A 16,310-nucleotide genomic window follows, 5' to 3' on the forward strand; every position below is an offset into this window, starting at 1 on the left:
AGATATGAGGGAGCTTAAAGCAGCCATCCAAGTACACAGAGGATGTTAGATTTAACCCCTAAATTAAGCCAACCTTGGAGAAAAACTAGAACAGCAGGGAATGGAGCTGCCAAGAGACCAAGTCCCTTGTCCTGGCCTCATAAACAAAACAATGTCCAAGTACCCAAAGAGTGAAATCCCTCCTCGCTGTAGGGTGTCCAACTCTATATAGCTGAGTAATCCAAGTCTACTTACCCTTTCTCTCTGCCTAGAAATGAAGAGGAGTGGTTTTGAATAACAACGGCCACCACTAACTGAGCAGGATACACAAGCTACTAGCCTGATAGGAGAGGGCATCTCAGTCATGGGGGGGGGGGCGAAGAGGACTTAAGCCCATTCCATCCAGATACTGGCAAGAACTCTCACAAGTAGGGGAAAGACAAAAACCCATCAAGAATCTTTGCTTCATGAAAAGAAGTTTGATTTCTGCGTTGTGATGGGAATGCAAGAAGATCCCATAGGAGGGCAGTAAAATGTGAGGTCAAAGACATGAGCATGAAGGCTCCATTCCTCTGGATCCAAGTTCTGCCTGCATATTATCCTTTCCTTTGAGGTGAAGGGCCCAGAATGAGACACAGTCCTCTGCACAAGACAGGAGATGTGATTCACTTCTGTTTGTTCAGGCACAACACGGTTGGCATGTTGTGTCTGTATGATGACATGGGTCCCTTGATGCTTGTGCTGAAAGTGGAGACAAGCCAGGAAGATTGCCGTTTGCTCATTAATGATGAAGCTGGCTTTATGAGCTACATCATTATCACAACATGTGCCCAGACCATCAAGCTGGTATTAGCATCACTTTTCTAGATGTGGATCTGACAGCAAAAGAAGCAGTAGTTCTGTAGCGACCAGGGATGGCTTAAAGACTGGAGACACTGGAATTGTATAACCACCTACAGTCATAACGAATCCTTGATATGACTGCATGATAAAGCTGCAGTGGTCAGAAACGGGCCAACCTCAAGACACCAGATCCATTCAAGCTGCCCAAAAAGATGAGCCAGTATGCCCATCACTTGAAAGGCTAGCAAATGTTCTGGAAAACTGCAGCTTGCGTAGTCTCTATAATTACACCAGGCTCTCCATCATGAAAGAAGAGAAGAGATAACTCCGTAGGGAGGCTATTACTAATGCCATGTACCTCTGGTTCTTTCTACATCCAGACACTGATAAGAATGTTGCTAAGATAAGGATGAGCTTCAGCTCCCCAAAGTCCAAGGTCTGCAGTGCTTACCACTAGTAGCTTGGTGAAGGTTCTTGTACAGAAAGCTATAGCAAGGTCAGTGTGAAGCACTGAAAATGAGGTTTCCTATGAAGCAAAGCAAATAATCTGCTATGCAAAATTCACTGGGACGCGATCTTTTGAGGTTTATGCATGTCAGGAACTCACCTGGGCCCACTGTCATTAAAATGGAGGCCCGAGTATCCAGCAAAACCTGACTTTTCAGTTTCAGGTTGGCCTTTCCCTCTCCATTTTTTCTTGAGCACATGAACAAGGAGAGAGCAGACACTTTTGACTCTTTGTAGGTAGGGCACAAGTTCAATAAACCAAGCCTTCAGCAGCTTCTGGATGATCTCTCACACAAACTTTCACTTTGCCAAGGCTGTGGCACAGGAAAGACAAAAAAGATAGTTGTGATATCCCTGCCAGCACCAGCCAGGACTCGAGATGAACCATCTCCTATACCCAACTGTCTGATGTAGCCAGATCCTACATGGGGACAAAATTTTCCACACAGCCCACTACCTGGGTATGGAAGGCCATCTGGACACTGAACTCGTTGGAAATTTTAGTGTGAGTTGCAGGAGCATTTTCTGGATCCTTTTCAATTTATCACTTGTCCCTCCTGCTCAGTCACCTTCAAACTTACGTAAAGACAGACTTGGTAGTCAGTTATTCTCCCCACAATTAGAACCAGAGCCACTGGTTGAAACTGTGGGTGCTGTGATCCTAGCTGCATATTGCAGCACATAAACAATGCCATCAAGCAGGGTAGGAGGTGCTGCTGTACAATTAACTACAAATTTGAGCTGCTCTTGGGTTTTTGTTTCCAGTGTTGCCATTTCAGCCATGCGAGGGCCATCCTGGAGTATAGAAACACAGCAGCAGCCATTAAAGATCTCCTAAACACAACCTCAGTCCTTCTAGCAGTCTAGACTCAAGGCTGATTCCCTCTGGAATCAGACAGGAATCGCTGGTTACAGATGCTGTTGCCTCAAAATTAGGAAACATCTACTCCTTGGAATCAAATGAGAAAGAATGAATATATTCCAGTGCTTTGGTTGTGAGAGGTACCTTGTCAGTCCATGACCAATGTGTTGACTGAACATCTCCAAAATAAAGGACCAAGAGCATTGTCTTCTGGGTCGTAGGAGCCATGCCATGAACTTGAATTCTATCAGGGATCTATCATAGGAATCTGCAGCTGGAGCATTTCCAGGACCTTAGTCTAGATCATCAGGAATGCAGAAGCAGAAAACAGACACCAAGGTGTTTACTTTCCATCTCCAAAAGATTCAGAGAGCAAACTTGACTCAGTATATTGGTGATCAGCATTCAAACCAACCAATTGGTGCCTCCTGCATTAAACTCCTCAGTAGGTCTCAGCCATGTCTATTCCTGTGTTCTTTTTGATGACTCAAGACAAAAAGAGAGAAATCATGAATGCCCTGAACTACTCACTGGAGCTGGAAATAAAATTCTCTACCATCCCTCTGTTAAATGGATGTGAAAACAGTTTTTTTCTAAAAGGCAAAGGCAAGCATCCATATTGTGAAGCCTTGTATTACCCATAGGCTCCTTATGGTATGATGAAGATGGGCAGGTGAACCGTAGTCCTTGGTATCCCAGAGGCAATTACATTAATACCTAGAGAAATGAAGAGAATTCCCCATTTGAAGCCATTTGTGGAGCAGCAGTATGCATCTGGACTGATGAACTGTCTCAGCTGGAGTTCTGTTTTCCTGACTCACTGGGGAGTGCCACGGGCTGCTCTCCATCTTCAACCAGGGCCTGTGCTGGAGTTGGGAGCTTCAACAAGGGCTCAAGGCTTTCTCCTGATGTGGTTTTGTCCAAGAGTACTCAGAGGATACCCTCTCCATTGTAACAGTATGTAGGAGGAGGAAAGAAAACTGGATATCAAATTGCAAGCCCCCTGAGGGTTCTCTTCTACAGTGTAATGCTGGGGCGGAATAAAAGGCAAGCAAAGCACTGATTGATCACTTAGGAGCAAAGTCGCAGATAAGCCAGCTTCTTCACCATCCACCCCCTCTCCCAAAAAGATGGAGCCCTAGTGCAATGTAGAAGGAGCCACCAAACCAGTTTTAAGTAGAAACGTGAATGGCATGATACAAACTATTATTATTTATTAAATTTATATGCTCCATAGATCTCAGGACAGTTCACAACATAAAAATACTAGATAAAAAACACAAAATACATAATGAGAACAAGAACAAATCAATATCCACCCCCTACCCCACCCCATACACATTTAAAAGGGTTTGGATGTTAATCAGCCAAAGGCCTGGTTAAGAGGAACTTTTTTGCCTGGCACCAAAGGAAGTATAGGGCAATCTATCCATCCATTTAGCGGAAGACATGTACAGAATGCATTGGCCAGGGTACTGATGAGAACTACTATCCAGGCAAATATTATGGTTGCACTGGTTGCGTGCGTCCCATGCAGATGACCACTGCATCTGAAGACCATCAGTCAGGTCATGCATCCGCAGCAGTGACCAGAGGAGGAGCACAGAAAGAAGAAACGCCATGGTACACTTGCATCAGCACAACTGGACACTTTCATCTTCCCCAGCTGCAACAAAACTTGTCCCTCTTGTCTTGATCTTGAAAGCCACAGCAGGCGCTGTAAATCTCCAACAGTTTGACTTCACCTCTGAAGGCAAATGCTTCCACTGTCTCCTGAGACAGATGCCAACAACACTGACATATAAAGCCCTAAGCAGCATGGGCCCAAATATCCAAAGGAGCAACTCCTCACAAATAGACCTGCCCATGTGTTAGGGTCTGGTGGCAATTCTGCAGCCCTGTGAAGTTCAAGGGTAAGAGGTTCATGAGAAGACCTTCTCTGTGGTGGTCCACAGGTTGTGCCCCTTCTTATGAGGTGTGCCTGCCCCACAGGCTTTGGTGGCAGAGGATGAGTTCAGAGTATCACTTGTTCTGTTCCACAGTGTTGCTGCTGGTTTTGCTTGCCAATATTGTCTATTTGATGGCTTAGTGTTGTTATACAATATGTGGCCTGTTTGTTTTTTTAAGCTGCACATAACTCACCTTGAAACTGCATTGTGAAGACTGGGCTGTACATGTGCATATATATATATATATATAAATATAAATATATAGAGATGTAGGGAGAAGATACTTGATATACAGCTTGCTATAAGGAGAAGAGTTCTGTCCTTTTTCTATGCACTAAAGAGCATTCAGACAAACATGCAGCCAGAAATGATGCATCGAATCTTGATGGAAAACAAAGCCCTAACCCGCTTTGACATCAACTCATTTGAAGGTGCACAATCACTGCCAGTCAGGTGACAAATCACCTTTGAAGGAGTTCCTCTCAGCGCTGATCAAATGATGGGCACTGTGATCGGCCCCTTTGAAAATGCACTATCCATGGGGAACACAGCTGATTCCAGATCCACCTTTACCCTAGAATCACATATGATGTTGGGTATTGGGCAAATGGGTGTGGTTTGGGACAAATGACCTAATTAGGGCTAATTAGGCTCAGAGACTGGACGTTCCCCACCACTGCACTAGAAACTAGTCTCTGAAAAAAGCTGTCATTGTGTTCCATCAATAGCCGATGGTTTGCTGTCCTGACTAGACAAATTCTTGGTTAAACACACAGGGCAAAGCAATACAAATACTGACATTTATAACTTAGAGCAACCACAAAATATAGATTCAGACCACCTTCAGAGAAATCATAACCAAAAGGTGTGCCCATACAATTTAAACTAATTTGTTCAAGTATAGCCTATTAGCCATTTATGGCTGTCAGCCAGAGCTTGACAAACCATCTATTTTCACTGCCTGACTCAGTCTGCAAAAATGGGGGGGGGGGGGGGCATGTCAAGCACCTGGCAGGCTATGATAGAAGGCATGAGGTTGTGTTTGGCTTGGTGAACCACCGCAAGTTGTGAAGGAAAAAGGAAAAAGAGAGAATTAAGTTTAAGATATTAACTGATGCAAAACAAAGAGGGGGCTTTGCCCTGCCAGACTTAAAGTTGTATTATGAAGCCGCAGCGTTCTGCTGGCTAAAAGACTGGCTACTTCTTGAAGACACTGATGTGTTAGATCTGGAAGGGTTTAACAATGCTTTTGGATGGCATGCATATTTATGGTATGACAAGGTTAAAGCAAATAAGGCCTTTAAGAACCATATTGTCAGAAAATCATTGTTTAATGTCTGGACAAAATATAAAGACTTGCTGGAAAATAAAACACCAAGGTGGCTTTCACCTTTGGAAGCTAAGGCCCGAAAAAGACCCAATATGGAGGCTAAATGGCCAAAATATTGGGAAATACTAGAAAAGGATGGAGATAACTGGAAATTGCAGAGTTTGGAGAAAATGAAAGACAAAGTGCGAGACTGGTTACATTACGCTCAGATTAAAGAAGTTTTTAAAAATGACAAGAAACTAGGGTTCCAGGTGGAGAAATCGAAACTAGAAACAGAATTGTTAGAACCAAAGATTAAGGTACTTTCAAGGATGTATAACTTGCTGTTAAAATGGAATACACAAGATGAAACGGTTAAATCGGCTATGATAAGGTGGGCACAGGACATTGGGTATAATATCATGTTTGAGGACTGGGAAAGGTTGTGGAGTAATGGATTGAAATTTACTGCATGTAACGCTTTGAAAGAAAATGTAATGAAAATGATTTACAGATGGTATATGACCCCAGTCAAACTTGCAAAAATTTACCACCTGTCTGATAATAAGTGTTGGAAATGTAAAGAGTGTGAGGGAACGTTCTTCCACCTCTGGTGGACTTGCCCTAAAGTGAAGGCGTTCTGGGAAATGATTTATAATGAATTGAAAAAGGTATTTAAATATACCTTCACTAAGAAACCAGAGGCTTTCCTTTTGGGTATTGTCGGCCAAGGGGTGGTAAAGAAGGACCAGACATTTTTTATGTATGCAACAACAGCAGCAAGGATACTTCTCGCAAAACACTGGAAAACTCAAGATCTACCCACACTGGAAGAATGGCAGATGCAACTGATAGACTACATGGAACTGGCCGAGATGACCGGCAGAATTCGAGACCTGGGAGAAGAGAGGACTGAGGAGGATTGGAAGAAATTTAAGAACTATTTACAAAAACACTGCAATTTGAGTGAATGCTAAACAGGATGCTAGATCAAAATAACTGAGCACCACTAAATTCAGAGGTTTTTAAGAAAATAAGTAAGATTGTGAAAATTTAACTCCTTTTGAGAACTATAAGAATATGAAACACAGAAGGGATATAAGAATGTAAATAAGATAATAAATTGCTGACAAAATGTTATAACGATGAAAGTGGGAGCGGGAGATGTGAGGAAGTCCAAAGAAAATGTGAAATTATGTTAAGACAAATGTTATATTGTTTATTATGTTTATTTCTATTATAAAACCCAATAAATTGTTTAAAAAAAAAAAAAAAGGAAAAAGAGAATTTACCTAAAGACAACAGGAGATGGACCACAAAATTTGTGAAGGGTTTTCTTTATGTTGTCGCTTAATGTAGATTCGTCCAAGTACCAGGTGCTTTGATCTGAGGCAGAGGGACCGGCAGTGGGATCTTAAGAAAAAAATAGATACATTTTTGCATATGTTTCTGTAAGTGGTTTATCTTCCCCATTTACCCAGAGTGGCAGGTGAAAGAGTACACCTGAGCTTCATTCCAAAGATATTTATGAAAGCTCAAACAAAACTGTACTCTCATCCCAGTGGTACCACATGGTGGATTAAAAGAAACCCTAAGAAAATAATGTTTCATTTCTCACCACTCATAAGCCAACAGGTCAAGAGGATTCTCTGTTTATTCTTTTGACTGTGCTGCCCTCCCCCTTACCAATCACAGAGCACAATTTCAAAACCAAAGTTTGCCTATTTGAAAGTTATTATTTATATTAACATACAGAATTCTGGTAGAGTTACCTGGGGCTCCACATACAGTATTGATAGCAGTGGACTGAGAAGAGAGCAACTCATCCAGCAAGCGCTGAGCAGTAGGAAGGATCTGTGTGTGAGAAAGACATTTAACACTGACTCTCTCCTATGAGTTAATCTTCTAAAAATTATCAGAAGATGTGATATCAAATCAAATTTCTCACTACTACTTCATCTATTTCCAAAACAATGCATACAAACCAGCTCACCAAAACACTTAAATATATCAATCTGTAGCTAGAGAATTACCATGATAAATGTGTTTTGCATAATTTATGTATTTTATATTTTTACTAATTTTAGAAAATATTTCATGGTATAGTACTTTATTAAATGCATAATGCTGCTTGTTATGTAAGTCAGAAGCAAAGGCTGATAGTTATTGTATGAAATAATTTATATTTCTAAGATGAAAAGAAGCTCCTTGTTTAGCTTGCATCAATATTCATAATTTAAGGAACAGTGCTTGGTTTTCAAAGGTTTTCAACTGGTTCAGAACACAGTTGCTAGACTGAGATGTGGAGCAAGTACAATGGATCTTATCCTGGCAATACTCAAATAATTTTACAGACTACAAGCTTGTCTTTGGGCACAATTCAAATCTGCAGTTTTAATTGTTAAAGCTTAAACCCATTAGAGCTGGGGTATTTGAAGAACAGCATCATTCCATATGAACCAGTCTGATTTTTGCTCCCTCTAGTGAGGTCCAACTCTGCCCTTATCTTTTGAGGGTCTCTGCAGTAGTGGTGCTTCAACTATGGAATTCCCCTCTCCTTTATGTTCACCTTTCATCAAATATACTAACTTTTAAGTACGTTTCCGTTTTCCTGGGCATTTAGCAGTGTATGCAGTTCTTAGGCACTCTGATTTCAAACTGGTGTTTATTTGCAGCTAGTTGTTTTTAAAGTAGCCGTATCCAGAGCTTTTTTCCCCCAGCCAGAACGCATCAGAACGCAGTTCCAACACCACAGCTCTGGCTCATGAAAAGACTCTCCCCGGAGCGCAAAAAGGACATCCTCTATGGCAGTGCTGGCGAACCTATGGCCCACATGCCAGAGGGGGCACTCAGAGTCCTCTCTGTGGGCACGCGTGCCATCGCCCTTTCCAACTCCCCACAATCCTATGATTTGATTGCTAGCCCGCCAGGCTGCAGGAGGGAGCAAAATGCTGCCGGGCTTACTGGCAGTTCTGCGCAGAGGCGCTTAAGACAGCGGAATGGAACCTTCACGTTTCAGGTGCAGTCCATGGGCGGCAAACCAGCTACTCATGAATGCACAGCTCTACTCAGCGCACATGCTGCCCCTAAGCTGTACTTAGTGGTGCCTTCTTTCCAGGCTGCAACCGATGGCTGAGGAGCGCTGAACCGCCACGTCTCTGGGGTTCATGCCGGGATTTCCTTTTTGCCTGCTTGGTCAGGCCGGGAAGCAAACTTTTGAGGGGAACTCTCTCCCATCGTCATGGGTAACTGAAAGATCCTCCCTGCTAGGGGACACACAGCGGAGGGCAAAGGAGACTGTTTTGGGTTTTTTTCATAGGATTGTGGGGAGTTGGAAGGGAACCCGAGGGTCATCTAAGTCCAACCCCCTGCCATGCAGGGATCTCTGCTACAGCATCCATGGCAGATGGCCATTTGGCTTCTGCTTTGAAATCTCCCGAAGAAGAGTTTCTTGAAGGGAAATTATCAAAACGGCCATGTTGTCTGGGATTAATTCCCAAGGATATTGCAAACTTTTACCTTTCAATAAAAAATGTATCATTGAATGCTCTGTTATTGTGTTTTTCTTTTAAGACAAAATATGTTAATGTATGAGTTGTTGTTTTTTCTAAACTAAAACCTCAGTATTCAGGATAAATTGCTGTGTTGGCACTTTGTGATAAATAAGTGGGTTTCGGGTTGCAGTTAGGGCACTCAGTCTCTAAAAGGTTTGCCATCACTGCTCTATGGGCTCTGGAGAGGGTCTTCTCATGAGCCAGAGATGCACAGTGGGGCTTTAATGAGGCTCTTCAGCCTCCCAGGCTAACAGCTGTCCCACGGGAAGAAGCCTTCCTGTGCCTCAGCTCTGTAAGCCGCCCTGCCTCTCCTGCACATGCAAGCAGAAGGGACAAGGCATGGAAGAAGCTTCTCTGAGCATCTGCTCTGCCCCTTCACAGAGCTGCCCTGTCCCTCCTGCTTGTGCGCCTTTTCTTTCCTGCATCATTTATTTCAGAAAAAAAGCACTAGCAGCATTCCAAATACGCTATGATCCAGCACAATCCTATGTGTATTTACTCAGAATATAGGGCCCAATGTTCAATGAAGCTTACTCCTCATGAAAGAGTGCATAGGATTGCAACAGAAATGTTGGTTTAACTTTACAGTATTGTGTTTCTGCCAGCCACATCTGCAGTAACCAAACATTTCAATTCAGAAGCCCTGCTCTGGGTACTTTTCCTTTCAAAAGTGAGCTAAATGGCAGCTGGAGGTAGGGCCTTCTCCATGGAGGTGCCTCAGTTGTAGCATACTCTTCATAGGGACATAGCAGCTGCCAGCTTCTTTAACTGTGAGTCAGATGTAATACATTTTTTTTTATTCTCCCATGCATTGGCTGGATCATTTATTTTTTGCCATCACACCCTACAGTTTTCATTCTTATTTTTAACAGACAGTAGCTATGTCTGGGTTTCTGTTGTTAGCTACCCTGAAAATCTTGCTAAAAGGTAAATACATTTTTTTAAAAAAACTTTTTGAAAGATAATTGCACACTACACTTGAACCCAGTCCTAGTTAGCACATGCCTTTCATGCTTCTATTCACTCAAAATCTGCATACCACATGTTCTGGTATAAACACACTAGCCAAAGGAAGCAGTTTTTTAAAAAAATTGGGGGGGGGGAAATGCTAGATGCACACAACTAACACAAGAAAAGACAGCAGGATTTTCTGCAAAAATGAGTAATAGCTCAACATGTACCACACAGAAAAATAAAACCCATTAGGAAGGGCCCTGGGACCAAGACCATAAAACTACTGCAACACACTCTAAACACGGTTGCCTTTTAAAAGCATTCAGAAACTTCAGCTAATGCACAATACAGCAGTCCACTTCCTGACTGATATGTGGTGGAGGGATCATGAAAGCAGTATTCTGAAAACTCCACTAGCTGCCAGTTAAATTCCAAGTTCAATTGGATGTGCTATTATTGACTTCTGTATTAACTCTAGACCTCATCTCTTAAGGTTCACCTCCCCCATATGAGCCTGCCCATTAAAAATCACCTGATCTTCGTATAGCTATTCATGCTATTCCTTCTGGCAGAATTTACAATAAGGCTCTTCCCTACCCACAAAAGGACCCCACAGTTGAAATCCAAATTATGTAATTTGACTAGCTGCTCTTTTTACCACAGCTGTGCTTTACAAGCATCAAAGTGATAGGGAGTGGTAGGGAGTATGAGAGCTTGCCATCACAGCAGACTACTCAGTGCATAAAAACAAATGTCTGCGGAATGGCTATGTCTGCACAGACACCTGTCTATCACTCCACTGAGCTAGGCTGCTTTTGAGAAGGTCCTTGTTCCCAAATGCTGATCATGAGAGCCTACTGCCTTAACATGGGATTGCCTCTTAGCTTTGTATATACTGTCAGCCAGGGGTGACAAGGAAACAATATGGTGCAAGTTGCTCCCTTCCACTAGGCAGATGACATTCAATGTGGGTCAGGCCCCATGAAACAAGGTAGGATGCCCCATCACAAGAGGGCCCAATTCATGTCTTATTTTTATCTAGTTAATTTATATCCTGCCCTTCCTCCCAAAGGAGCCCAGGGCTGCAAACACAATTGTGATAAAACAAAATATTCTAAAAACAATTTCAGTACAGATTCATTCAATTCTTCAAGCTTTTTATGAGAGAGTAGTCAAGTCTTGGACTCAGCCTGATTTGGCATACATGCAGAGAATCCAGCAGATATTGGGACATGGATGATGGAAAGGGAAAAGCATGAGATGTTTATTCTCCATGCTATTGCATGAAGCATAGCCTTATGGCTGTACTATTTACTTGCTGCTTTAATATGCTTCTGTTTTAAGTTGATAAACCACCAGGAATAGATGAAGGGAAGCATTAAAATGTTTTAAATATACAAGTACATAAATGGTATTTCAATTTATTCATGCCGTTACTTTTATTTAATAAAGTAGTTTGCTCTCATGGCAATGCCCATTCTTGGAAAAGAAGAACAGATTCTTGAGGAAAGACGTTATCACAATACCATTTATGAACTAGATACAAAGAAAGGAAAAGCAGTATTGTAGTGAAAATAGCTATCTATGAACCCAAATACCACAGGTCAACCTGTACAACAATATCTAAAAAACATGGGCTAGTAAAAGCATTTAGTCTTGTTTTCAAGGCTACTAAACACACAATTTGGGAAGCAGGACTAAATAGAAGTGAATCCATTTGTATGATTTGAGTACCATGTGCTTTGGAGATCATACCTGCTGGGGAAGTTCACTGATGAGGTACTGTGCAAATTTCTGCAGCTGATCTCTCTGCAGTCGAGACAGGGATTCTGAGACAGGTGCTCGCAAGCACACTGCAGATGCCTAAGGTAGAAAAGGCAGAACACTGAGAGCCTTGCTTTTAACAAAGTCTTACTGCTAAACATCACCTCCCCACCCCAAATTAAATAAAGCTGCAAATAGAAGACGTTTCATAAACAATCTATCAAGTTTATCAGAACAAAGTGCGGTATTTCAGAAGGATATCGCTTCGAATAAGAACAATACGTATTGCAGATTCTGTTCAAAATATATACATTTGCTTTATTAGGGAACTAGGCAACAATTAGAACTTCCAATGACCAAAAAGCAACCTTTGTTTACTCCACCTTACATGGTTATATTCATTTCATTACAACTTATAGCCTATTCCTTTATCATACAGGCTCTCTAAACCACTCTGGAAAATTTAGTTCTGCATCAAAATACATTCATCATAAAGAGCCTATTTCATGCATACATTTCCTTCTGAATTTAACATCTCAATTCTCCCACCCTGTCTACAATTAGCAGCAGCAGCAGCACCACTAACCAATTTCTGACATGCAGGGGACTCCAGACTTCTTGCAACTAATTCTTCAAGGGGGACAGAAAACTCACTGATTATTCTCAAGCTTCATTATGTTGACTACCAGCAGAATATGTTTGGAGGCGGACATTGGCAGTGCTTTTGTAGGGGGTTCATATACAATATTACCTCTCAGATTAAACTAAGTAAAATTATGGTTTGTCTATTGTCTACTTCATAAACTATGGGTAAGCAAACCATACCTAATCATTGTTTCCTTTCAACCATCAACATTTAAATCCCGCATTTGATTCTAAGCATGTCAACAACTCATCAGGGGGAGAGATTATGCTGAACTGTAGGACTAGATCCTCAATTTGTACAATGTACAGTATCTTGACCACATGTTGATAAATGTGCTTAAATATTTTTCTTTCCAATGGGGGGGGGGGAATTGCTTCACTGAAAGAATCGGAATACATTACATTCATTTATTTTTGCAGAGTGCAAAACATACTGCTGGCATTGTACAAAAGCAGAATTGATTTGGTGGTGGTGGTGGTGTTTTTAAGTACATCCATTTGATTTTTGCTTACAGAATTTTGATACATAGATTCAATTTTCCATTGCAGCAATTCAACATTATTAATGCATAGGGTTGCATTCAATGCTGTGTGAACTAGCATAACCACCTTCCTTACTACTGTCTATTGTAGACCATTGGACACATCAAAGACCATTTGCATATTCTGGTAATCAATTTTGAAGCATCCAGCCATTTAGGCAAACATGTAGCACTGATCCTTTCAGCTTGTACAGCCAGTTGTTTCTTACAATATATATGTTAAACACTACTTAGTAGAATCATAGAGTTGGAAGAGACCACAAGGGCCATCGAGTCCAACCCCCTGCCAAGCAGGAAACACCATCAGAGCACTCCTGACATATGGTTGTCAAGCCTCTGCTTAAAGACCTCCAAAGAAGGAGACTCCACCACACTCCTTGGCAGCAAATTCCACTGTCGAACAGCTCTTACTGTCAGGAAGTTCTTCCCAATGTTTAGGTGGAATCTTCTTTCTTGTAGTTTGGATCCATTGCTCCGTGTCCGCTTCTCTGGAGCAGCAGAAAACAACCTTTCTCCCTCCTCTATGTGACATCCTTTTATATACTTGAACATGGCTATCATATCACCCCTTAACCTCCTCTTCTCCAGGCTAAACATGCCCAGCTCCCTTACCCGTTCCTCATAAGGCATCATTTCCAGGCCTTTGACCATTTTGGTTGCCCTCCTCTGGACACGTTCCAGTTTGTCAGTGTCCTTCTTGAACTGTGGTGCCCAGAACTGGACACAGTACTCCAGGTGAGGTCTGACCAGAGCAGAATACAGTGGCACTATTACTTCCCTTGATCTAGATGCTATACTCCTATTGATGCAGCCCAGAATTGCATTGGCTTTTTTAGCTGCCGCGTCACACTGTTGGCTCATGTCAAGTTTGTGGTCAACCAAGACTCCTAGGTCCTTTTCACATGTACTGCTCTCAAGCCAGGTGTCTCCCATCTTGTATTTGTGCCTCTCATTTTTTTTGCCCAAGTGCAATACTTTACATTTCTCCCTGTTAAAATTCATCTTGTTTTTGCCCAGTTCTCTAATCTGTCAAGGTCGTTTTGAAGTGTGATCCTGTCCTCTGGGGTGTTAGCCACCCCTCCCAGTTTGGTGTCATCTGCAAATTTGATCAGGATGCCCTTGAGTCCATCATCCAAGTCGTTGATAAAGATGTTGAATAAGACCGGGCCCAAGACAGAACCCTGTGGCACCCCACTAGTCACTCTTCTCCAGGATGAAGAGGAACCATTGATGAGCACCCTTTAGGTTCGGTCAGTCAGCCAGTTACAAATCCACTGAGTGGTAGCATAGTCAAGACCGCATTTTACCAGCTTCTTTACAAGAATATCATGGGGCACCTTGTCAAATGCCTTGCTGAAATCAAGGTAGGCTACATCCACTGCGTTCCCTTCATCTACCAGGCTTGTAATTCTGTCAAAAAATGAGATCAGGTTAGTCTGACATGACTTATTTTTCAGAAATCCATGCTGACTATTGGTGATCACAGCATTCCTTTCTAGGTGCTCACAGACTGTTTGCTTAATGATCTGCTCCAGAATCTTCCCTGGTATTGATGTCAGACTGACTGGGCGGTAATTATTTGGGTCCTCTCTTTTCCCCTTTTTGAAAATAGGGACAACATTTGCCCTCCTCCAGTCTGCCGGGACTTCGCCTGTTCTCCAGGAATTCTCAAATATGACTGCCAGTGGTTCTGAGATCACATCTGCCAGTTCTTTTAATACTCTTGGATGCAGTTCATCTGGCCCTGGAGACTTGAATACATCTAAACTAGCCAAGTATTCTTGTACTATCTCCTTAGTTATTCTGGGCTGTGTTTCCTTTGCTGAATCATTTGCTCCAAATTCTTCAGGTCGGGCATTGTTTTCTTTATCGGAGAAGACTGAGGCAAAGAAGGCATTGAGGAGTTCAGCCCTTTCTGTGTCCCCTGTTTGCATTTCACCATCTTCTCCTCTGAGTGACCCCACTGTTTCTTTGTTCTTCCTTTTGCTACGAACATACCCATAAAAACCATTTTTGTTGCTTTTAACCTCTCTAGCAAGCCTGAGTTCATTCTGTGCTTTAGCTTTTCTGACTTTGTGTCTACACGTGCTGGCTATTTGTTTGAATTCCTCTTTGGTGGTTTCCCCCCTTTTCCATTTTTTGTACACATCCTTTTTTAATCTTAACTCAGTTAAAAGTTCTTTAGATAGCCACTCTGGCTTCTTTAGGCACCTTCCATGTTTCCGTCTCATTGGTATTGCCGGACGTTGTGCTTTTACTATCTCCCTCTTAACCAACTCCCAACCATCATGAACTCCCTTTCCTTTTAGTATTACTGTCCATGGGATCTCACCCAGCACTTCCCTAAGTTTTATGAAGTCGGCTTTCTTAAAGTCAAGAAATTGAGTCCTAGTATGCTTGGCTGCTCCTTTCCGCTGTATAGTAAACTTCAGAAGAGCATGATCACTCGCGCCTAATGATCCTTCCACTTCTACCCCACTAACCAGGTCATCAACATTGGTTAGGACCAGATCTAAAATGGCTGTTCCTCTTGTTGCTTCTCCCACTTTCTGGACAATGAAGTTGTCTGCAAGGCCAGTGAGGAATCTGTTTGACCTTATGCTTTTGGCTGAGTTTGACATCCAACAAATATCCGGGTAATTGAAGTCCCCCATTACTACTATCTCCCTTCCTTTTGCATGCTTGGCCATCTGTTCCAGGAAGGCATCATCTATGTCCTCCGTTTGGCTTGGGGATCTATAGTAAACTCCCACAATGAGGTCACTGTTATTCTTCTCTCCCTTAATTTTGACCCAAATGCTCTCACTTTGGCTTTGAGGTTCTAAATCTTGGATCTCTTCACAGGTATACACATCCCTGACATATAACGCCACTCCTCCTCCTTTCTTGTCTGGTCTGTTTCTCTGAAATAGATTGTATCCCTCCATTATTACATTCCAATCGTGGGACTTATCCCACCAGGTTTCAGTGATGCCTATTATGTCATATTTAGTTTGCTGTACCAAAAGCTCAAGCTCATCTTGTTTATTTCCCATGCTTTGCACATTAGTGTACAGACATTGAAGTCCATTAATCATTCCCCCGTGTCTCTTATTTAAGGATTTTTTCCTCCCACCACTAGATCTGCGTGCTGTTTGCTCCATTTGGTCTATGACATTTGGATGATCATCTTCATCAATTGATAGACTCCTACCTTCAGGAGCACTGTCTCCCTCCCCCACATTAGTCAGTTTAAAGCCCTCCTGATGAGGTTTCTGAGATTTTTGGCAAAAACATTCCTCCCAACCGTTGTGAGGTGCAGCCCATCGCTTGCCAGAAGTCCATCTTCAAGAAACTGCAGTCCGTGATCTAAGAATCCAAACCGTTCCTGTTTACACCATTTGCGAAGCCAGCTGTTCACTT

At 42.3% G+C, this 16,310-nt stretch overlaps 1 protein-coding gene across 5 annotated transcripts in view; it reads right to left on the reverse strand.

The window, feature by feature from the left end:
* Positions 1-16,310, reverse strand: part of ZSWIM8 (zinc finger SWIM-type containing 8) — a 66,424-nt gene that overhangs the window by 32,344 nt on the left and 17,770 nt on the right. For all 5 annotated transcript variants that reach the window (XM_081006486.1, XM_081006488.1, XM_081006487.1 and 2 more), the window contains exons 5-7: positions 11,713-11,820; positions 7,222-7,303; positions 6,742-6,862 (exon numbers count right to left, since the gene is read on the reverse strand). In XM_081006486.1, the coding sequence (XP_080862612.1) occupies positions 6,742-6,862; positions 7,222-7,303; positions 11,713-11,820 (311 nt within the window). The remainder of the gene's footprint in view (positions 1-6,741; positions 6,863-7,221; positions 7,304-11,712; positions 11,821-16,310) is intronic.

The sequence above is a fragment of the Podarcis pityusensis genome (genome assembly GCF_964106645.2).
Source record: "Podarcis pityusensis genome assembly, chromosome: 5".
NCBI lineage: Eukaryota > Metazoa > Chordata > Lepidosauria > Squamata > Lacertidae > Podarcis > Podarcis pityusensis.